This window comes from Microcaecilia unicolor, chromosome 3 (genome assembly GCF_901765095.1).
Source record: "Microcaecilia unicolor chromosome 3, aMicUni1.1, whole genome shotgun sequence".
Lineage (NCBI taxonomy): Eukaryota > Metazoa > Chordata > Amphibia > Gymnophiona > Siphonopidae > Microcaecilia > Microcaecilia unicolor.
In genome coordinates this window covers 514,594,063-514,618,965 of record NC_044033.1, presented here as the reverse complement: position 1 = coordinate 514,618,965, position 24,903 = coordinate 514,594,063, and the positions used below count along the sequence as shown (strand labels likewise).

Genomic DNA, 24,903 nt, shown 5'->3' with positions numbered 1-24,903 from the left:
CCAAAACCCCAGCGCTTGCCCGAAGATAGGCAGAGGCCTTCCTCTAAGGGCCAGGCGGTCCACTCCTCGTACAGACCTCGCTTCCGTGAAGCTAGAAGGTACCGCCCGGGGCGTTCTGCTGGGTTCACTTCTCGTGCCCGTGGTCAGCAGAGGAACTCCTTTCGCTCGGACAAGCGTTCCACAGCTGGTGGCTCAAGACCAGGAGTTCAGGGGCGACCCTCTCAATGATGGTGCGCCGGCCCTCTCCTCGATGCCTGTCATCGGAGGACGGCTTTCCCTCTTTATCGAGGGGTGGGCCAAGATTTCCTCAGATCAGTGGGTTCTGGACCTGATCAGAGATGGATACAGAATAGAATTCAACGCCCCAGTAAGAGACGTGTTTGTGGAGTCCCGATGCGGTTCTGCCGTCAAGCGGGCGGCGGTGGAGGAGACTTTACAAGGTCTGATTCAGTTAGGGGCAGTGACCCCGGTGCCTCCCGCCGAACAAGGCTGCGGCCGATACTCCATCTACTTTGTGGTGCCGCGAAAAGGTGGGTCCTTTCGCCCTATTCTGGACTTTAAAGAAGTGAACAAGTCCTTGAGAGTGCGGCATTTCCACATGGAATCCCTGCGCTCCGTCATTGCGGCGGTTCAGCCAGGAGAGTTTCTCACGTCTCTAGACCTGAAAGAAGCTTACTTGCACATTCCGATTTGGCCCCCGCACCAGAAGTTTCTGAGGTTTGCGGTGTTGGGAAAACATTTCCAGTTCAGGGCCTTGCCTTTTGGCCTCGCCACAGCTCCCCGAACCTTTTCGAAGGTAATGGTGGTAGTAGCTGCTTTTCTCAGGCAAGAAGGTATCAGGGTTCACCCATACCTAGACGACTGGCTCATCAGAGCAGACTCTGCAACAGAGAGCTTACAAGCTACAGCCAGAGTGGTCTCAGTACTGCAATCTCTAGGCTGGGTCGTCAATATGGCCAAAAGTCACCTGTCCCCTTCACAATCTCTAGAGTTTTTGGGGGCCAGGTTCGTCACAGTCCCGGGCTATGTGTTCCTACCCGAGCTAAGGCGGTGCAAGCTTCAGAATCAGGTCCGTCTGCTCCTGAGGATGCCCCGCCCGCGAGCTTGGGACATTGTTCAGCTGCTGGGATCGATGACAGCCACGATGGAAGTGGTACCCTGGGCGAGAGCGCACCTGAGACCTCTACAGTATTCCCTACTCTGGAGATGGTCTCCTATTTCTCAGGATTACCAATGCAGACTTACTTGGCTCCCTGCGGCCCGTCTCAGCATGGAGTGGTGGCTCTCGGACAGCATGCTGCGGCGAGGAATGCCGCTGACACTCCCCGTTTGGTGCCTAGTGGTAACAGATGCCAGCCTGAAGGGCTGGGGCGCACACTGTAAGGGGAAGCATGCCCAGGGTCTATGGACACCCGAGGAGTCGGAGTGGTCCATCAACCGCCTAGAGTTGAAAGCGGTGTTTCAGGCGCTTCTGGCCTTTCAAGTGACCCTGGAAGAATTGGCTGTCAGAGTGATGTCGGACAACACGACAACGGTGGCCTATATAAATCGACAAGGCGGAACAAGGTGCAGAGCACTAGCCGCGCAGGCCGAACTGATTTGCCACTGGGCCGAGCTGCATCTTCAGTGTCTGTCGGCAGCTCATATTGCAGGTCAGAGCAATGTGCAGGCCGATTATCTGAGCAGGCATCAGATCGATCCAGCAGAATGGAATCTGGCAGACGAAGTATTCCTGTAGATCTGTGCCAAATGGGGCAAGCCCGTGATGGATCTAATGGCGACAAGTGCCAATACCAAAGTCCCGTGTTTCTTCAGCAGACGGAGAGATCCTCGCTCGGCGGGGTTGGATGCCTTGGCTCAACCCTGGCCTCCGGGTCTACTTTATGTGTTTCCCCCATGGCCCTTGATAGGGCGCCTGCTCTTGCGGATTCGGCTGCACCCAGGAGAAGTGGTCCTCATCGCCCCGGATTGGCCAAGGAGACCTTGGTATGCAGACCCCCGACAGATGCTCCTGGAGGCTCCTCTGCCGTTACCTCTGGTACCGAACCTGTTGACTCAGGGACCGGTAGCCATGGAGGACGCCAGCCGCTTTGGTCTTACGGCATGGCTATTGAGAGGGCGCAATTGAGGGATAAAGGTTATTCCAATAAAGTTATTTCCACTCTCCTGCAAGCCCGCAAGCGGTCCACTCCCGTGGCTTATGCCAGGATTTGGTGCCTGTTTGAGTCTTGGTGTGCTTCCAGAGCCATTGCTCCAATGCGGGCTCCTGTCTCGCCGATTCTGGACTTTTTGCAGGAAGGGGTACAAAAAGGCTTGGCCTATAATTCCCTGCGGGTGCAGGTGGCAGCGTTGGCCTCCCTTCGTGGTAAGGTGGAAGGCGTGTCTTTGGCTGCTCACCCAGATGTGGCACGGTTTCTTAGAGGGGTGCTTCGGCTCCGACCTCCAGTGCGAGCACCCTGTCCAGCTTGGAACCTGGGGCTAGTTTTGAAAACCCTGCAGGCATCTCCTTTTGAGCCGCTTTGGCGAGCATCGGAGAAAGACTTGACACTGAAGGCCGTTTTTCTGGTGGCCATTACCTCGGCGAGACAGGTGTCAGAGCTCCAGGCGCTGTTCTGTAGAGACCCATTTCTGCAATTTTCAGAGTCCGGAGTCACGGTTCGGACCGTGCCTTCCTTTATGTCTAAGGTGGTTTCAGCCTTTCACTTAAACCAGCCTATTTTCTTGCCCTCTTTTTCAGAGAAAGAGTTTCCAGAATCTTTTGGGCAGCTGCACCTTTTGGATGTGCGCAGGACTCTGCTGCAGTATCTGCGAGTTACTAACTCTTTCAGGACTTCTGATCATCTGTTTGTTTTGCTATCCGGTTCTCGCAGAGGGTCTCCAGCGTCTAAAGCCATTATTGCCCGCTGGCTCAAAGAAACTATCTTTTCAGCTTATCTGCTGGCCGGCAGGGTTCCGCCTGTAGCCTTTAAGGCACATTCTACTAGAGCGATTTCTTCCTCTTGGGCTGAAACTGGAGCACTCTCTCTTCAAGAGATATGCAGTGCAGCAACATGGGCTTCTAAGCTCTCCTTTGCCCGACATTACAGGCTGGATGTGGCTGCCAGGAGGGATGCGCGTTTTGGTGCACAAGTGCTAGCACGTGGTGTGGCTTGTTCCCACCCTATCTAGGGATTGCTTTGTTACATCCCATACGTAATGGCTTCATCTGCTTAATGACAAGGAAGGGAAAATTAGGTTCTTACCTTGGTAATTTTCTTTCCTTTAGTCATAGCAGATGAAGCCATGAGCCCTCCCTGTATGATTGTCTGTATGCTGTGAATCTGTTTTTCAGGTTCTGTTCTAATTTCCTGAAGTTCCTTCCTTGGGAGAAAGTTGGAAAACAATCTTCAGGATTCATGTTCAGTTTAAATTTAGGAGGATGTGTTCATTCCCTCCAGGAGGCGCGTGTGTTCCCCTCCAGTTCTATAAATAGGAGGATGAGTTCATTCCCTCCAGTGTGTTGGGAGGATGTGTGATTCCCTCCAGGAGGCGCGTGTGTTCCCCTCCACTTATACAATAAGGAGGATGAGTTTATTCCTTCCAGGAGGATGTGCATTCCTTCCTTTATGAGTTCATGCCCTTGTAGTGGGCCATCGTTCGCTGTGAGGAAAGCTCTTGTGATTCCCATTGCGGTTTGCCATACTGCTTTGGAAGCTTCAAATACTGAAGAGGCAGTGGAGCTAGCTGGCCAAGAGGGCACTGTGAAAGTTTGAGTGCTCTCTATCTCCCCTGCTGGTTGATGGACATAACCCATACGTAATGGCTTCATCTGCTATGACTAAAGGAAAGAAAATTACCAAGGTAAGAACCTAATTTTCCCATTCAAATGTTCAGCAACATTGCCCTCCATTACCTTAAGAAACAAGGGATGCAATTGTATGATAGTTGCTTACTTCAGAAGAACTCAACTTGGGATTTTTTGGGATAGGTGTAAGAACAGTACCTCCTCCAGTTGTGAGCAATGTGCCAGATGTTAAATAGCAGTTGAGCCATTGAGTAAGGTAAATAAAAAATGTTGGAGAAGCTAACTTTAAGGACAGACATCCATATAACAAAATGATTCATCAAATTATAAAAAGAATTGTTTCACTTTAAGTTGAATCTTATCAAACTGTAGCCAAATTCTGTCTGCTGGAATTGCATTTGAATAATTGACTGGTGGAACACAATTAAGAATTAGACAGAGTTAATTGATCTCTTATCTGAATCTTCGTTTTAAAAAAAAGTAGCTAAATCAGAAGCAGAGGGGGAAATAGATCCTGTGATATTAACTAAGGGCCCTGTTTAATAAGCTGCGCTGTAGGAGCGCTAACGTTTTTAGCATGCAGAGTAGTAGCCTAGTGTTTAGTGCAGTGGACTTTGATCCTGGGGAACTGGGTTTGATTCCCACTGCAGCTCCTTGTGACTCTGGGCAAGTCACTTAACCCTCCATTGCCCCTGGTACAAAATAAGTACCTGAATATATGTAAACTGCTTTGAACGTAGTTGCAAAAACCTCAGAAAGGCAGTATATCAAGTCCCATTTCCCTTTTCCCTATTTGAGATTCTACATGGAATGTTGCTACTATCGGAGATTCTACATGGAATGTTGCTGTTGCTACTATTTGAGATTCTAGAATGTTACTACTATTTGTAGATTCTGCATGGAATGTTGCTAGTGGAGGAGTAGCCTAGTGGTTAATGCAGCGGACTCTGATTCTGAGGAGCTAGGTTCGACTCCCACTGCAGCTCCTTGTGACTCTGGGCAAGTCACTTAACCCTCCATTGCCCTTGGTACAAAATAAGTACCTGAATATATGTAAACTGCTTTGAATGTAGTTGCAAAAACCTCAGAAAGGCGATATATCAAGTCCCGTTTCCATTTCCCATATTGGAGATCGTGCACGACAACTACCGCACGCTAACCAACAATTTTACAGTTAGTTAAAATAGAAGGTACTACGTGCATCTGCTCTAACAGCAATCAGGGGACCGCATGCTAATGGACATTTCAACCTGCAGAAGAAATGCTAGACATACCCTTTAATAGGTGCGGCATTAAATTTGCACTTACTGTCCATTAGTTTCTTGTGTTAAAACTTGGTAGCTGCAAATTTAAAGCTGTTTCGTAAAAGGGCTCTAGAGAGCACATGGCGACAAAGCTTAACTGTATAGTTATATTACTGATTCCTTCAATAAACTACATGATTGTGTTCCAAGTTGATGAGGACGGAGAAGCCTAATGGTGAGTGCAGTAGGCTTTGATCCGGGCAACCTGTGTTCAATTTCCACGGCAGCTTCTTGTGACCTTGCGCAAGTCCCTTGACCCTCCATTGCCCTAGGTACAAAAACTCAGATTGTGAGCCCTCTAGGGACAGAGAAAGTATATAGTTTGTACAGTGGTGCATACATCTAGTAGCAGTATAGATATGTTGGACATTGCAAAACAAGACTTAAGTCGGTAAAGGCACAATTCTAGCTGCCTATTTGTAAAAGGGATGTATTAACCTTCAAACAGTATTGTACTCATTTTTGGACAGAATCAACTCATTTGATTTTTATGATCTGCGCTGCAGTGTGTATGTAGATTGCAGGGATGTCATCCAGCTGTGCTTATGTAAATACATGAACTCTGAGCGGATGATTCAAGGTAGCATTTGTAACAGAAATCTGATTGGGGGACATTATTATTATTATTATTACATTTGTACCCCGCGCTTTCCCGCACATAGCAGGTTCAATGCTGCTTACATAGTAAATAGAATTACAGAGTCTTGCAAGGAGAATTTACATCTGTAGTAAACATAGTAATAGAAGGCCTTAAGAATATGTGAATTATGTTGCTTACTCTGGTCCTAAGTCTCTTGCATGAGATATTCAGAATAATGTTTAGTGTTTTGGCACCTGCTGAGCAAGGTGAATCTTTTAAAATCTTAAAAGTCAGTTCTGCCTCTGTCCTGATTTTCCTAAGAAATTGGTATGAGTGAGGAGAATTTAAGTTAGCGGGCCTAAGGTCTGAAAAGTAATGCAGAAAAATAAGTCTTTGCAAGGTATTTTAGAAGTCATTCCGTGCTCTCTAATCTCTTGAATGTGATTCAATTTTATCTCTGAAAACCCAATCAAACTGCTATGTTTTTAGTTTGTTATAGGTACCTGCAAGTGGTGTAGGTATATTAAGCACTTGAAAGAATATGTGGCTCTAAATGTCAAATTACATTACAGCAACATGTCTCCAGAGTAAAACAATGAATGTTTTCTTAAAATGTGTGCTTGTATTTCAGCTAGTTTTTCTACCGCATGGATTTGGAATCGAAATGAGCTTTAAAAACATTCTTTGATGCAGAAATCCTGCAAGCCCCTTGAGGTTGAGATATAGTTTGACTGCTTATTGATTTTTCTTTTTCTTTTTTTTATAATTTGTAGAAATACACTTGCCCGCTACTTGGAAGTTGTACAAATTTAGTATTTTGATTGGGAAAGAGACTGGATTCTGTCTTCTGTCCAAGCTCTAATCTGTAACTGTGCCACATTTTTGTCACATGGGGCTGCTAAAGACAATTTAGGTGCCCTTTTACTAAGCCGCTTAGAAAGACATAATGGAACGGCGCCGGCGCCGCAAAAAGCAGGCCCGAACCGTATTATCGAAAAAGATGGCCGGCCACTTTCGTTTTGATAATACAGTTGGGGCCGGCCAAATGTCAAATATGGCCGGCATTAGTTTTCACCCATAATGGAAACTAATGCCGGCGATCTCAAACCCAGCCAAATCCAAGGCATTTGGTCGTGGGAGGAGCCAGCATTTCTAGTGCACTGGTCCCCTGACATGCCAGGACACCAACCGGGCACCCTAGGGGGCACTTCTAAAAATTAAAAAATAAAAATAGCTCCCAGGTACATAGCTCCCTTACCTTGGGTGCTGAGCCCCCCAAATCCCCCCCAAAACCCACTCCCCACAACTGTACACCATTACCATAGCCCTTATGGGTGAAGGGGGGCACCTAGATGTGGGTATAGTGGGTTTTGGGGGAGAGTTGGAGGGCTCCTATTTACACGTCTAACAGGTAGAGGGGGTGGGCCTGGGTCCACCTGCCTGAAGTGCACTGCACCCACTAAAAACTGCTCCAGGGACCTGCTGTCAGGGAGCTGGGTATGATATTTGAGGCTGGCATAAAGGCTGGCAAAAAAGTTTGTTTTGGGTGGGAGGGGGTTGGTGACCACTGGCGGAGTAAGGGGAGGTGATCCCCGATTCCCTCCGGTGGTCATCTGGTCAATTGGGGCATTTTTTTGAGACTTGGTCCTAAAAAAATGGACCAAGTGAAGCTGGCGAAATGCTCCTCAGAGCTGGCCTTCTTTTTTCCATTATCAGCTGAAGCCGGCCATCTCTTAACAATGCCCCTGTCCCGCCTCCCATACCCTTCCGAAACGCCCCCTTTAACTGTGGCCGTCTCTGCGACGGAAAGCAGTTGGAGCCGGCCAAAATCGGCTTTCCATTATACCGATTTGGCTGGCTTCAGATTTGTGTCTGAAGATGGCCGGCGATCTGTTTCGAAAATAAGCTGGATAGGTGCCTATGCACACCCGACATGCACCAATTCAGAACTACTGCCCGGCTACTGCATGGTCCGGGTGATAATTTTATTTTTTACGCACATCCAGTACATTTCCGGCACGTGTACTGGCCGCGCGTAAAAAATAAAATATTTTATTTTCCGGTGCACAGCGCTAACCAGGCAGTAATCGGCATTGCACGTGCGCTGATGATTACCGCCCTGTTAATGCATGAGAATTTACCACTAAGTCAATGGGTAGTGTTAAGATCTGATGCCCAAAATGGATGCGCACCAATTTTCATTTTGCCCCACATCCATTTTCAGCTGCCCTTCCCCCCAAAAAAGCCTTTTTTGCAGGCACGCTGAGAAATGGACCCGCGCACGTCCAATACATACATCTATAACAGCGCAGGCCATTTTTCGTCGCACCTTAGTAAAAGGACCCCTTAGTCATATAGTTTGTCAATATTTTGTTTATTTTATTTTATTTGTTACATTTGTATCCCACATTTTCCCACCTATTTGTAGGCTCAATGTGGCTTACATAGTACCGTTAATGGCGAAAGCCAATTCCGCTATGAACAAATACATGGTGTGGATAATACAAAGTGATATTGTGGTGGGGTGAAGTACATATTGGGGGTTTTAGAGAGGGAGAGGGGAGGAAGAGTCAGGTAATGTTCATTAAGGTCATTGGTTTCATTATGACATAGGTGTCCAGAGATATGTCGTTAATGATTTCCGGAAGTGAAGATGGTCGAGCGTAGTTTTTACTGCTTTTGGCAATGCGTTCCATAGTTGTGTGCTTAAATAGGAAAAGCTGGTTGCATAGATGGATTTGTATTTGAGTCCTTTGTTGCTTTGTTGCCACAAATGTGAAGCAGACCATTATTTGCTACAGTTTATTAGTGTTAGTACTAGAAGAAATGGAGCACCATTAACTGCCGGATTCTATATAGCGCGCCTAGAGATCCGTGTCGAAATCCAGGCGTATTCTATAACAATGCACGTAACTTAATTGGCTTAAGAGCCCAATCAGTGTTTTTAACAGCACTTAAGCAATAATGAGTACTAATTGGCGATAATTATACTTTACGTGCACAACTCGCTAAGCCTATTCTGTAATGAACTGCGCCTAAATTCTAATGCGTGTAGTTCAAAAGGGGCGTGGCTATGGGTGGGGAAATGGACATTCCCAAATTTGCGTGCATAGTTATAGAATATAACTGCATGCAGGATTTATGCCACATTTTTGTTGGTTTAAATGGAGGCGCGTAGTTTTAGGCGCTGGGATATCAACTAAGCGTATTCTATATACCACACCTAAATCTAGGCGCCGCTTATAGAATATGCTTAGGCGGAAATGTTTACTGCGCTGATCTTTTAGGTGCCTTATATAGGACCTGGCCCTAAATGTGCAAAGCCCCTAGTCTCTGTGGTTCTGAGGATGCAGATTTTTTCTTAAAAATACAAAATTGACCGGTGACCCAAAATCATTTTAGACTCGGGGGCAAATAGGGTAAAACAAATAACAACTGCTGTTTTGGAAATACTTTGAGGCCCTTTTACTAAGCCGTGTAGGTGCCTGTGCGCACCCAACGCACATCAGTTTGGACTTACCGCTCGGCTACCACACGTGGTCATTTCATTTCTGACGCACGTCCGCTACGGGCGCCGGAAAATATTTTTTTATTTTTTGGTACGCAGCAGAAACTGGGTGGTAATCATCATTCTACGCATGTAGACAATTGCTACACGGTTAACGCGTGAGATTTCACTGCTAAGTCAGTGGCCGGCGGTAAGGTCTCAGACCCAAAATGGATGCCTGCCAATTTTTATTTTGACGCACTTCCATTTTCGGCAAAAATTTCAAAAAGGCCTTTTTTTACAGGCGCGCTGAAAAATGAATCTGCGCGCGCCCAAAATACGTGCCTACACTAGTGCAGCCTGTTTTTCGGCGCACCTTAGTAAAAGGGCCCTTAAGTGAATAAAAGCATAAGGAGTGCTATGCTGGGTCAAACCGTAGACCCATCAGGGCCATCCACAGTCTCTGACAGAATGATCTCAGAGTTTGTTTGTTTATTTATTTATTTATTACATTTGTACCCCGCGCTTTCCCACTCAAAGCAGGTTCAATGCGGCTTACATAGTAATTGGGATTACAAAGTATTGGTGGAGAGAAATAAGTTGAGTATTATCGGAGTAATAAAAGAAATAAGAATGTAGAAATGCAGGGATGAGGGGAGTAGGAGAAGTATGAGCAAGGGTAAATGAGCAATTGGAGGGTAGATGAGGCGGAGGGGGATGGGCAAGAGTGAAGGGAGTAGGAGAGGTGTGAGTAAGGTTAGGTGAGCATTGGGGGAGGGGTTGATGAGGCGAAAGGGGATAGAACAGGGGAGAAGCAGGCGGGAGATGTAGTCTAGGTCGCTGTCATTGACTCCTAGATATGTGATGAACAGATGGGTTTGTGGGAATTAATCTGGAGTTCTGGAGTTCTCATTCCAGTGTAAGTAGTGGTTTCCCCAGACCTGATGATTTGTTAATCTTGAGTTGCTCAGTTATATCTTACAGTTTATTTGTGTCAAGTCATTCATCACCTTCTAAGATCATTTCCAGTATGGGTATCCCTGCTCCCTCTGACATCCCCTCTGGTACTACCAGCCAGCTCTGCAAATACTATATCCTCCTTACCATTCCATAACCCCCACCACCACCGTCTTATAAAATTAATATCTGTTTTCCCCCACTGCTTAATAACATTTAAAAGCCGTGGTATCCCCTGCATGACGTGTTGCTATCCCTGCTCTACTACTACTACTATTAAACATTTCTATAGCGCTACTAGACTTACGCAGCGCTGTACAAATTAACATGAAAAGACAGTCCCTGCTCAACAGAGCTTACAATCTAAATTGGACAGACGAACAGACAGCTAGGGGTGGGGAACTTGCAGTGGTGGGGGTGATAAGTGAGGGTGTTGAGTAAGAGAGTCATGGTTAGGAGTCGAAAGCAGTAGCAAAGAGGTGGGCTTTAAGCCTAGACTTGAAGACAGCCAGAGACTGAGCCTGACGGACCGGCTCAGGGAGTCTATTCCAGGCATAGGGAGCAGCGAGATAGAAGGAACGGAGCCGGGAGTTAGCAGTGGGGGAGAAGGGGGATGACAGGAGACATTTACCCAGCGAACGGAGTTCAGGGGGAGGAGTGTAGGGAGAGATGAGAGCGGAAAGGTACTGAGGAGCTCCTCTGAAGCTGGTGTCCCCTGCATTTGTGTTCAGATGGGAGAGCGGGCAATATGAGTCTCTGAAGACCCTGGAAATTCCTAAGCTGTCTGTTGTAGTTTTCCCCCAGTCACTCACTTTTCCTGTGATTGCCACTCATATGTTCTCTTTTCTGCTTGTCATCCTATTTCGTTCATCCTTATCCCATTTTATCCCATCGTCTGCTTTGAACGTCCTCTTCATTTCTTTTTGCCTTCTTCCCTACCACGCTGCTCCCCTTTTTGCTTCCCCTCGGAAATGGAACATTGTGAGATCCGCTGTATCCAAGTACGTTGCCTCATCCTAAAACGTTGTTGGGGAGTTTAATCTGTGCTGACACCGTCCTCGTGATTAAAGGAAGATGTGCGGTGGGAATACTTTAAACTACTTGGAGAAAGTTCTCTCTCCTGCTCTTAGTTTGGAGCTGTGCATAGTTATTCTTTGCTGTTTACAGTGCTGCCTTGACCTTTCTACTGCTTTCAAGCATTAGGTGGTGGCCAAGTTAACCTTTTCATCTAGTAGTGTTCTTCAGTGCAGGACTGGCATAAGTCCCTTACAACACCTCGCTTGGGTCTTTTTTTTTTTTTCTGTATGCACTACAGTAACTCCATGCACACATGTCAGCAAAAGGTTAGCCCTTGGGCATATAAGAAACAAACATCTAAGCTGAAGAAAAATCAATTTTAATTAGAGCACTGGTTGCAGACCTTGTATTCCTCTCAATATACCTTAGGGCCCTTGAGAACATTTATGATAAATTGCTGTAGAAATCTTTGAAGCTTAAGGAAACTGTACAAGAACTGTAACAATATTATTTAATGGCGTACAGTGCTTTTTCAGTTTTACATGTCAACTAATTACATAATGATTATTTCCAGTAGAAACCTGCAACTAAATTTAAAATAAAAATGTAGTGTAATTAACAGAACACTGAACAAACATTGAACCTAGGAGAGTTCTCTGAAAACATTTGGTCTGTAAACCAAGAAAAAATGCTTATAATCTCTCAGTGGATGATTTCTGTGATATGAACATTCACAATTCATCTTTGTATTTTTTTAAATTCAAGTAAAGCATCAAAATTTTAATAAAATACCGAAGGGGGCCCTTTTGCAAAGCTGCAGGAGGTATAACGTGTAGATGGCGCGCCAGATCGACACTACTGCTGGAGTAGTGCATCAGCCTGGCGGTGATTCCGAGTTTGGCGCATGCCGAATCCCAGAGTAGAAAATATTTTTCTATTTTCTACCGTGGAGGCGTTCTCAGCAGGTAATCAGCGTGGCCATGTTGGCGCGCTGCTTGGTTACCATGCGGGTAGCACATGAGCCCTTACCGCTAAGTCAGTGGCTGGCGGTAAGGGCTCAGGCCGAAAATAGGCGCATGCTAGTTTTAATATTTGCACACGCCAATTACCCAGCCCTTTTCCCCAACCATGGTACAAAGTGGCCCAGCACATGCTCAAAAGACAGGACCACACTACCGCAGGCCACTTTTTACCGTGGCTTTGCGAAAGAACCCCTAGTTTTGTAAAACAAAATGGGAGCATAAGCAGTGGAAGGATGAACTGCGGTTTGTGAGCGATCCCTGGCACCCTTTTGCACTCACAAACACACGCATACTTCTCGTCAACACAGGCGCATTATGTTAAGAGATGTCTCAAACTTGTTTCTGGTTGACTCCAGCAAACTAGTACTGTGCAGTTGCACTGTAGCATGATATGAATTTAATTGTCAGAGTTATTGATTTTGCTGGATCAGATAAAAAAATGTAAAATATAATTAATATATATTTTATTTATTTTTATTTTATTTGTTACATTTGTATCCCACATTTTCCCACCTATTTGTAGGCTCAATGTGGCAATATGAAAGTGCAAAACCCTTACGAGAGAAGCTACACTGGCTCCCACTCAAGGAACGCATTACATTCAAAGCATGCACATTAGTCCACAAAATCATCCACGGTGAAGCCCCAGCCTACATGTCTGATTTAATAGACTTACCACCCAGAAATGCTAAAAGATCATCCCGAACTTTCCTCAACCTCCACTTCCCTAATTGCAAGGGCTTGAAATACAAGGCGCTGCACGCGTCAACCTTTTCTTACATGAGCACGCAGTTCTGGAATTCACTGCCGCGCAACCTGAAAATGATCTACGAACAAGCCACCTTCCGCAAACTATTGAAGACCCATCTTTTTGAGAAAATTTACGGAAAGAACCAAAACACATAAAGCCCACACTCACTGTTCAGTAATGCATCAACACAGCCACTCTGAATTCTCATCCCCTGTAATCTCACCACACTTATACCTTTACTCACAGAAAATGTATACCAAATGCCTTCCTGATACTATATGTTGCCCCTTTTAGTTCCCGTTGTTTCCTTCCAATGTTTCACTGCTCTTTCCATTGTTATATTCCTTAATGTTACTTTGACTTTGTCTCACATAACTCCTCACAATGTAATCTATAACCGAGTTGTAACAAATTGTATTTCTATTACTCACAACTTATTGTAAGCCACACTGAGCCCGCAAAAAGGTGGGAAAATGTGGGATACAAATGCAATAAATAAATACATAGTACCGTAACGGCGTTCGCCAAGTCCGGAAGAGAAACGAATACAAACATCATCTCTAATTGAAAGCACTTGTTTTTGGGGTTTTTTTTGGGGGGGAGGGGGAGGGGTCTCTTTTTTTCATGACACATTTTAATGTGGATGAGTAGTCTCCATTTTTATATATGATTTCTATGTACTGAACATAGCTCAGTGATCAATACTATGATTAGGTGAGGCTTAACTGTACCAGTTTGATATTCAAAGCTATTTATGCAGGTGGTAGGTGCTGCAGTCTGGATAAGTAGCATTTCCCGAGGCCATACTCAAATTTTCATCAGCATTATCCTGGGAGGGAACCGGAAGTTACCCAAAGACCAGCGATATTTAATGTTACTACCCAATATCTGTCCAGATATCCTAGAACAACAACAGAGCTGTTGAGGTATCCAAAGGGTTACCCCGGAAATGGCACTGAATATCGATATTATCTGAGTATTTCCCAGCGCTGTGTCTTAGAGTTAGGTATTCAAAGCTGATGAATACCTGAATATTGCTGTTGAATATCTAGCTGTGATGTGGCCACGGTGGCTGACGTTTAATAGAAACAATCATTGCCATTGCTGAATAACGAGCCTTATAGTTTCTGAAGATCTGATGGTTTCTGGTGATTTGTTCTCTGGATGCTTGCCACTATACATGGTATACATTTCTTTCAACTGATAAACACTAAGGGTTTATTTGTATTTTATTGGTTTGCGTGGAGGGGCATAATCAAACGGGGCGGCCAAGTTTTCATGAGGGCGTCCTCGCAGGACAGCCCCGCAAAGGGGCAGGGAAACCCATATTATCGAAACAAGATGGGCGTCCCATCTTTCGTTTTGATAATACGATTGGGGACGCCCAAATCTCAACATTTAGGTCAACCTTAAAGATGATCGACTTAAATGTTGAGATGGTCATCCCTGGTTTTCGGCCATAATGGAAACCGATGACGCCCATCTCAAAAACGACCAAAGGGCTTGGATTTGTGGTGCACTGGTCCCCCTGACATGCCAGGACACCAACCGGGCACCCTAGGGGGCACTGCAGTGGACTTCAGAAATTGCTCCCAGGTGCATAGCTCCCTTACTTTTTGTGCTGAGCCCCCCAACCCCCCCCCCCAAACCTACTCCCCACAACTGTACACCACTACCATAGCCCTAAGGGGTGAAGGGGGGCACCTACATGTGGGTACAGTGGGTTTCGGGTGGGTTTTGGAGGGCTCACATTTACCACCACAAGTGTAACAGGTGGGGGGAGATGGGCCTGGGTCCGCCTGTCTGAAGTGCAGTGCACCCACTAAAACTGCTCCAGGGACCTGCATACTGCTGTAATGGAGCTGGGTATGACATTTGAGGCTGGCATAGAGGCTGGCAAAAAAAAAAAAATTTAAGTTTTTTTTTATGGTGGAGGGGAGTAAGGGGAGGTCATCCTCGATACCCTCCGGTGATCATCTGGTCAGTTCGGGCACCTTTTCACGGCTTGGTCGCAAGAAAAAATGGACCAAGTAAAGTCGTCCAAGTACTTGTCAGGGACGCTCTTCTTTTTTCCATTATCGGCCGAGGACGCCCATCTATTAATCACGCCCCAGTCCCGTCTTTGCTACGGTGCCAACACGTCCCAGTGAACTTTGGTCATCCCCGTGACGGGAAGCAGTTGAGGACGCCCAAAATTGGCTTTCGATTATGCTGATTTGGGCGACCCTGAGAGAAGGACGCCCATCTCCCGATTTGTGTCGGAAGATGGGTGCCCTTCTCTTTCGAAAATAAGTCTGATAGTCTTCAGATTTGCTCCATTTTGTTTAGGGTAGTGTACTAACTCCACTTTTGGAATGCAGGACTAATTTTGTTCCATTGTACGCATGGATTTGTGGTTTCCCTAGGAGGAAAATGGATGCAGGGGAATAAAATCAGGACTGAATCAGCCTCTTTTGCAAAAAGGAAGTTAGCTTGTTATCCTACTCGTCTTCTGTTCATGATTTCTCCTTTGTTTCCTAGAACTCTTGAGCTTGGTTTTGAATGTGCTTATTAGTAGACAGTTGAAACAGTGTTAATATTCATCTCATTTCTTTCTTAGCAACAATGCTATCAGAAATATGCTAAACACTTGTTTGGAATTAGAACTACAAAATGATTTATCATTTGTTTTTTCTATGAAAATTCTCTTTAGGAATAGAGAACGTACCCGTATATAATAAAAAATGTGAACTGCTTTGGTTGTACCACAGATAGGCGGTATATCAAATCCTTGACCTTTTACTCCTTTACCTTACTTAACATCTCTTTCTGTAACTGATAAGTATTAGGTATTTCTTTTCCTGCATCCAATATATCTTCTATATGACTACACGTTCAGTCAAGTGATTTTAAAAGCAAAACAGTGAATTGCTTTTAGTTAAGTTAGGTGGGAAATACTCAAATGCACAAACTGTAAGGAGTTGCATGAAGGACTGGAGCTTAAAAAAATGAACTTTATAGTACAAGGTATAGCAAAGTAGAAAGCCAAACCCCACAGTGGCAGCCAGAACAAAACAAACCCATGCCCTAATGTCTTGTTTTCTGCTGGACAGGAGACAGTGCATCAGGAAATCCAAGAAGGTCCTATGTTCTCCCTGGTTTTTCCCCAGACTATAGGTCTTTAAGTGTCAAGGACATCAACTTGAAAGAAAATGGCAAAAATCTCATCTAGATGAAGACATGCTTAACTGTAAGCACACAATTATGGAATGCACTACCAAAAGCGGTGAAAACAATCTATGACCATCAAAACTTCAGGAAATCACTAAAAACCAACCTGTTCAAAAAGGCGTACCCTACCGACCCAACATGAATACCTACACTCTGCAACACAGCAAAACTAAAGCTCGTAATGGACACTACATAACCTCTCTGCTCTTCGATCCCCATTGTATCTGAAACGCATGAATCTTATTCGACCATAGCATCACCTTGTATTTGTTTCTCTACCAGACTTGGCGAACACCACTACGGTACTATGTAAGCCACATTGAGCCTGCAAATAGGTGGGAAAATGTGGGATACAAGTGCAACAAATAAATACCCTCGACACCGTCGTTTTCCAGCCCGATGGATACGTTTCTCCGTTGGGCTGAGGTAGCAGCAGTTATTCCGGGTGGCTTGTTGGAGAGTTCGGCAGCAGAAGGAGAGTTGTCAGCTCTCCGTGGGCTGGAAGTATCTCTCTCCCCAGATTTGCTGTTTCTCCTGCCTATGCCACAAGGGAGCCAAGAACCCTGGCTCAATGAAGAGAGTTCAGGAGAGGTGGTCCTGGTGTGACCCTCAGTTGCAAGAGCAACTGTAGGAGAGGAGATCTTGACGGCAGGGAACCCACTGTCTTTTCAGGAGCTGCCTTGAGTAGTGGGTGATGTTGAACATAGTAACATAGTAGATGACGGCAGAAAAAAGACCTGCACGGTCCATCCAGTCTGCCCAAGAAGATAACTCATATGTGCTACTTTTTGTGTATACCTTACCTTGATTTGTGTCTGTCATTTTCAGGGCACAGACCGTATAAGTCTGCCCAGCACTAACCCCGCCTCCCAACCACCAGCCCCGCCTCTGCCATCCAATCTCCGCTAAGCTCCTGAAGATCCCTTCTTTCCGAACAGGATTCCTTTATGTTTATCCCACACATGTTTGAATTCCATTATCGTTTTCATCTCCACCACCTCCCGCGGGAGGGCATTCCAAGCATCCGCCACTCTCTCCGTGAAAAAATACTTCCTGACATTTTTCTTGAGTCTGCCCCCCTTCAATCTCATTTCATGTCCTCTCGTTCTACCGCCTTCCCATCTCCGGAAAAGATGTTAGTGTTTACAGATAAAAAAGAACCCCTACTTTCAACACGGGTGAGACCAAAGACTTTTACACTAGAAACTTTGTGAGATGACATCCAGAGTATGGAACAGTCTCTTTTGGCTCAGATGAGTAATATGTCTCAAAAAATGGATAAGTTTGTATCATAGCAGGATATGATTCAAGCTGATGTATGAGGTTTAAAACAACGTGTATCTGACTTAGAAAGCAATCTCCAGCAAGTTCAACAAAAGCATGTTTCTTTTATTAAAAATGTTTCTGTTATTCATCGTAGACTGGAGTTATTGGCTAATTCAAATAGAAGAAGGAATTTAAGATTTATTAATTTTCCTTGAGTGCTGGCAGTGTCAGCTTTGGATATGTATAAAAAAAATCTGTGACAGCATTATTAAAAGTGCCTGCTGACAGTTCCTTCCCCCTGTCACTAGTGCATACTATCTTCCACAGGCAAAGAATAAATAGGGAACAGGGGGGGAGGTGCAGAACCAGTTCCATCCCTTGAGTTGGACAGTCACGATTAGACTGATTTCCTTTAAAGATCAGATTCTGACCCTGTGGTAGCTACTCTTTTGATTACTTGTGTTTTGGACCACGATAGAGTCTGGCTTCTCAGGATATTTTTTTCGTACAAAGGATACAACATTTATGAATCCTAAAATTCAGCTGCTTCCAGATGTATCTAAGAATAGCCAAAAAAAAGAAGGCAGCCATTTTTATTGTTAAAACCAGCGTTATCCGTGTAAATGTTTAGTTAAATACCAGGGTACGATATAAATATTTTTTGAGCCCCGGCAGTTGTCAGCTTTTGTTGCTTCTAAGTCTCTCCAGTCTCAAGTGGTTTCAGCTCCTATTAAAGAAGCAGTGACTGGAACCACTGCTACTGTTTGAGATCTCATGTCAATTGCTTTATTATCAATTTATTTTATTTATGTATTAGTTACTACTACTACTACTATTTAGCATTTCTATAGCGCTACAAAGCATACGGAGCGGTGCACAAACATAGAAGAAAGACAGTCCCTGCTCAAAGAGCTATGTAATAAAAGTAAGCCAAGTATAGGACAATCAAGCCATTGTGACATCACTGATGAGGTTGGCTCTTATTGGTGGCCTGAGGCATTATGACATCACACTATTAGCTCTGGTTACAAGAGACTACTACTATTTATCACTTCTATAGCACTACAAGGCATACGCAGCGCTGCACAAACATAGAAGAAAGACAGTCCCTGCTCAAAGAGCTTACAATCTAATAGTTGTCCCCCATAATTGTGGACTGGTGAGGTTTTGGAGACTTCTAGCTTTCTGTTCAGACATATATCTTGTTTACATTAATCTCACTTCAAACGTCTTTTCTGTAGCAAGTTTGTACTTGTGATAATATATAAATTTCAATAAATATAAAGTAAAAAAATAATAATTTTCTCTATCAACTGTGGGAGCTACAACATTTCTCTCCATATATTGAAAAGGTAAGTCTGACCACAGTGGTCCATGCCATAATAAATTCATGACTAGACTACTGTAATGCCCCATATACTGGTCAGACCAAAAAGAGTTTGCGTCATCTCCAACTTATACAAAATGCTGCAGTATCACTGATAGAGGACTGCAAGCGGTTTGACCATATCACACCCTTCCTGCAAAAACTACACTGGCTACCAGTACCTTACAGGGCTAAAATTCTGATTTTCAAGGCCCTCAGATATAATGGGCCAGAGTAATTAAAGAATAAGTTAGCCTTTACCGTTGAGACCTCTAAGGTCCTCTCAAGGAGCATCACTCTCTGTACCCTCGTGAAAACAAATTGTATGATGTGATACCCGCCAGTCAGCCTTCTCAGGAGTATCCTCCACGCTCTGGAATTTACTCCCAGAGGAGCTACATCTAACTCGAGACTACCTTTACTTCAAGAAGCAGGTGAAAGTCTGGCTCTTCTCCCAAGCCTTTAATACATAGGGTGACTGACTATACCCTTGTTCCGCTCCTTGTTACACACACTGTAACTTAGATCAGTTCCTTATGTTTTGTTTAACTGTACAAAGAACTTGCTTTGAGTTTAGCCGCCCATCTATTTATCACAACTGACTCTGTACCACACATCTTGTCCCCATTTGTATATCTGCACTTGGCCCCTTGGTTACATGATAAGCTGTAGTGTACAAAAAAATTAGCATCATATCTATGATGATTGTTCTAATTTGTGCTTATTTGGTGTTTCATTAGTGTTATGCTAACATATTTTATCTCTGTTATTTGAATTTTAATGCAGTTATGTGTATATTGTTTTAGTTCTATTATTAGGTTTCAGTTTGCTGTTTTTAAGTTTACCTCATTTATTATATTTTATGCTTATATTTGGTCATTTTGCTATTATTAAACTGTTAACAAAACTGTAAATTTTATGTTAAACTGTACCTTCTTACACCACCTTGGGTGAATCTCTTCATAAAGGTTGTTAATGAATCCCAATAAATAAATATCATGGAATTCTTTTGAACCACTGTGTGGGGGGGGGGGGTTGGGGGCCTGTTTGTGTGTTTTTGTTTTATATGTTTGTGTTTGTGTCGGGGCAGGTGTGTCTGTGCATGCTTGCGTGGGTATGTTTATATGTTTACATGTGTATCTTCCTATCTGTTGGCTCTCTGTGTGTCTCAGGGGTGTAGCCAGACAGCAGATTTTGGGTGGGCCTAGGCAAGAAGTAGGTGGGCACCAAGTGTTCTCCCCCTCCCCCCCAAAAATATCTAAGCTGGTGGGAAAGTGCTTCTCTCCACCTTGGCAGTCTTCAGCAGGCATGCGCTGAAAACAGAACATTTGCAGGTGCCAGTATCGTGGAGCCAGTGCCATAGCGAGGGCGGCTGACATCCGGGGCGGGTCGCCGCTGCGCACCCCCCCCCCCCCTCGGAGACCACTCTTACCTCTGACATAGGAAAGGGGACGGGTGGGAGGGCCGCTCCGCCCCGAGTGCACGTCGCTGGGAGCTACGTCGGCTCCTCTGGTTCCCTGCTCTCTCTGCCCCGGAACAGGAAGTAACCTGTTCCGGGGCACAGAGAGCAGGGAACCAGCGGAGCCGACACCCCCCCCCCCCCAGCGGCATGCACCCGGGGCGGACCGCCCCACTGCCCCCCCCCCTTCCTAATCCACTGCGTGGAGCACACCAATTTCATTACCATCAGGGGGATGTCTTCAGCTGGTACAGCTTGGAATCCCCATCAGTTAATGCTAAACATGTGCTACTGTTGGGTGGGCCTGAACCCTAAGTGGGTGGGCCCTGGCCCACCCAGGCCCACCTGTGGCTAAGCCACTGGTGTGTCTGTAATTGAAAGACAACATGAGAGAGGAGGGAGTTTGAAAAGTGCATTTCCTTATTGCTGTGTTAATGAATCAGTGTCTATATGCTGCATCTGTTGGAACTGTTTCTTCCATGGTATCTGGAAGATGATGGGCCTGTACATGTATATGTGAATGTTGTATTAAAAGATGGACATGCTTCTACTATACAAATGCAGTGTGTCTTTTTATGGGAGGGGGCAAGGACTTATTTCTCTAGAACCCCTGGTTCATTCTGGCCCCCTTTCAAGCTTGATATGTCTTTTCACTTGTTTCCTCTATGCCAAGTTTTATCCCATTCTGTTACACTTTTGGAGTTAGTTTGCTCCAGGACAGACATTCTTGATTCTTTCCAACTTTTATTTGGACAAAAAGAACATTAATAGTTTTTTTGCCTGAAGGAACAAGTTCAGGTTAGAACAATAGTTTAATGGAAGTCAGAATATTCTGGGTGAGTATTTGACAGTTTTCTTCTTTGGCTTTATGTCTCATTTCATGTTCTCATACATTTTTTCAGTACTTCAAACTGCTTTATGTAGGCATTAGTTCACCTATAGGGTCTTTTAGGTTTTGTTTTGAAATCTGTTGTTCTCCTCAGTATACTAACCCACCTACCCCATTTACTAAGCAATGCTAGTGGCTGCCTCACGGCAATGCTGACGCATCCCATTCAAAGTTAATGGGCCGTGTCAACATTAGCGCACTGCAGCTGCTAGTGTGGCTTAGTAAACATGGGGTAAGCCTTGGTGCCCTTGATCTTGATGTATCTTCATCCAGTCCATCTTTCCAACTTTCGTGTTGCCCAGCCGTGATGTAGCGATTTATTCTTTGATAAAGATCATCTTCTGAAACTGTTTCTGGTACTTGGGGTGCTGTATATTAAGTTAGAAAATAAGTATATTATCGCTAGGAAATGCCTAGGCAAACTCTAGTTGTCCGTAAGACACATCTTCCCTGGGCCGCTAAAACTAGGAAGCCTAGGCAGGAGGACATGACTCGGATCAGGAAAAATAAAACTTCTGAGTAAAGGAAAGTCAGAAGGGCCTCAGGAGTAGCTGGAGGAAGATTCCCAAAACTCTGCCAGTGATAGCAGTCTCTCAGCTATTGCTGGTACAGTTTTTATTTTTTTATTTTTTATTTTTTTGTTACATTTGTACCCCGCGCTTTCCCACTCATGGCAGGCTCAATGCGGCTTACATGGGGCAATGGAGGGTTAAGTGACTTGCCCAGAGTCACAAGGAGCTGCCTGTGCCTGAAGTGGGAATCAAACTCACTTCCTCAGTTCCTCAGTTCCCCAGGACCAAAGTCCACCACCTGTATAATTATACTACAGCAAGAGGCCCTCACTGGATGCCCACTAGGCCACTCCTCCACTGTTGCTACTATTTGAGATTCTACATGGAATGTTGCTATTCCACTAGCAACATTCCATGTAGAAGTTGGCCCTTGCAGATCACCAATGTGACCACGCAGGCTTCTGCTTCTGTGAGTCTGACGTCCTGCACGTACGTCAGACTCACAGAAACAGAAGCCTGTGCAGCCTTCTACATGGAATGTTGCTAGTGGAATAGCAACATTCCATGTAGAATCTCCAATAGTAGCAACATTCCATGTAGAATCTCCAATAGTATCTATTTTATTTTTGTTACACTTGTACCCCGCGCTTTCCCACTCATGGCAGGCTCAATGTGGCTTACATGGGGCAGTGGAGGGTTAAGTGATTTGCCCAGAGTCACAAGGAGCTGCCTGTGCCTGAAGTGGGAATTGAACTTAGTTCCTCAGTTCCCCAGAACCAAAGTCCACCACCCTAACCACTAGGCCACTCATCCTTCCCTCAGCACAGTGACGATCCTAGGTCGGCTGCCACCCGGGGCGGATCGCCGATGCGCACCCCTCCCCCCCCTCCGGTGCAGCATGACACCTCCCCCAGCGCATCAACCCCCCCCCCCCCCCCCGGGTGCATTCCTGGCTGTTGGGAGCAGCTGCGCGGCTCTCGGCTCCGCTGACTCCCTGTTCCAGGGCAGAGGGAGCAGAGAAACAGCGGAGCCGACAGGCGTGCGGCTGCTCTCTGCACCCCTCCAGCGGCATGCACCCAGGGCAGACCGCCCCCACTGCCCTGCCCTTGCTATGCCGCTGCCTCAGCAGCGGGACTGCTAAGAAGAGCAGTTTGAAGCAGATTCCCGGCACAGGCAGCTCCTTGTGACTCTGGGCAAGTCACTTAACCCTCCATTGCCCCATGTAAGCCGCATTGAGCCTGCCATGAGTGGGAAAGCGCAGGGTACAAATGCAACAAAAAATAAAATAGATACTATTGGAGATTCTACATGGAATGTTGCTATTCCACTAGCAACATTCCATGTAGAAGGGCGCACAGGCTTCTGTTTCTGTGAGTCTGACGTCCTGCACGTACGTGCAGGACGTCAGACTCACAGCAGCAGAAGCCTGCGCGGCCACATTGGTGATCTGCAAGGGCCGAGTTCTACATGGAATGTTGCTAGTGGAATAGCAACATTCCATGTAGAATCTCAAATAGTAGCAACAGTGGAGGAGTGGCCTAGTGGTTAGGGTGGTGGACTTTGGTCCTGGGGAACTGAGGAAGTGAGTTTGATTCCCACTTCAGGCACAGGCAGCTCCTTGTGACTCTGGGCAAGTCACTTAACCCTCCATTGCCCCATGTAAGCCGCATTGAGCCTGCCACGAGTGGGAAAGCGTGGGGTACAAATGTAACATTAAAAAAAAAAAAAGGATTCGATTTTCTGCTTTAACTATGGTTTGGTGTGTTTAAAGGCCCAAAGCTCACTTGAGATACCACAATTATAATAGGAGTTGATTTTGGAGTCTTGTTAACCAGCAAACTGATGAATTATCTTGGGACCCTCATGATAGGAACAGGTTATATATGTAGTACAATGCTCTGTTTTTCAAATAGACTCATTTTCCTAGATGGATGTATTTAACTCTTTTTAAAAAGATTTTGCTTGTGTGTGGCTCTATGTTTTGTTTATTTTTGTTTTTCTGTGTGTTTATTTTGTTTTTGAGGATTTGAACAAATCAGTCCATAGCTATTTAGTTAAAGGAACTTTTTCTCTCTTAGAAGGCATATTGTGATTAGTAAGTCTTTCACATATCTTGTAATTTATCTGTTGGGTTTCTCTGTCCTCCTCCCCTCTCCCCCCCCCCCCCCCCCCAATCTAATATTGTCTGCTACAGGTGCAGAGATCCAGAAATAAACAGCTACGTGAGCTGTTTCCAGATGGATTTAGTATTCATCATGCAGGAATGCTGCGACAAGATAGAAGTTTGGTTGAGAACCTTTTTTCTCAAGGGCATATCAAAGTGCTGGTTTGTACAGCCACGTTGGCCTGGGGTGTCAATCTTCCTGCACATGCTGTTATTATTAAGGTAAGTGCACAGTCTGGTTATTCACTCGTACTCTGACAACAGAACCAAGTTGATGTGCTTTAACTTCAGTTTTTCGAATTGTTATGCTCCAATATATTGTTAGCCTTATTTGGGTTTGGTTTTAGATTTTTAATTTAGTCAGCTTTCAAAACCTGTGCTCAGATTGATAATTCTAACTCTCAGTACTTTCAGATATCTCTTCCTGAGCTGGTAGATTTGAAACAATCCAGAGAGTTTGACTGGGCTTTCCATGTTGCATGTGATTTTTCCAGGTGCAAAAAATCTATGGCTTGGGGGGGGGGTTATGATGTGGAAGGGCATAATCGAAAGGGGCACCCAAGTTTTCCTGAGGACGTCCCGGCGAAGGGGCGGGGAAACCCAAATTATCGAAACAAAATGGACATACATCTTTCGTTTTGATAATACAGCCGCGGAGGCCCAAATCTTGACATTTAGGTCGTCCCTACAGATGGTCGTCCTTAGACTTGGTCGTTTCTGACTTTCGTTGATAATGGAAACTAAGGACGCCCATCTCAGAAACGACCAAATGCAAGCCCTTTGGTCATGGGAGGAGCCAGCATTCGTAGTGCACTGGTCCCCCTAACATGCCAGGACACCAACCGGGCACCCTAGGGGGCACTGCAGTGGACTTCAGAAAAAGCTCCCAGGTACATAGCTCCCTTACCTTGGGTGCTGAGCCTCTCCCCCCCCCAAAACCGACTACCCACAACTGTACACCATTACCAAAGACAGGTGAAGGGGGGCACCTACATGTGGGTACAGTGGGTTTGTGGTGGGTTTTGGAGGGCTCATATTTACCACCACAAGTGTAACAGGTGTGGGGGAGGGTGGGCCTGGGTCCGCCTGCCTGAAGTGCACTGCACCCACTGCTCCAGGGACCTGCATACTGCTG

The 24,903-nt window shown here is 45.3% G+C and overlaps 1 protein-coding gene across 1 annotated transcript in view; it reads left to right on the top strand.

Annotated features, from left to right (window-relative positions):
• Positions 1-24,903, top strand: part of LOC115467300 (activating signal cointegrator 1 complex subunit 3-like) — a 689,265-nt gene that overhangs the window by 304,247 nt on the left and 360,115 nt on the right. Inside the window, 1 exon segment of the mRNA XM_030199160.1 lies at positions 23,799-23,990. Coding sequence (XP_030055020.1) covers positions 23,799-23,990 — 192 coding nt within the window.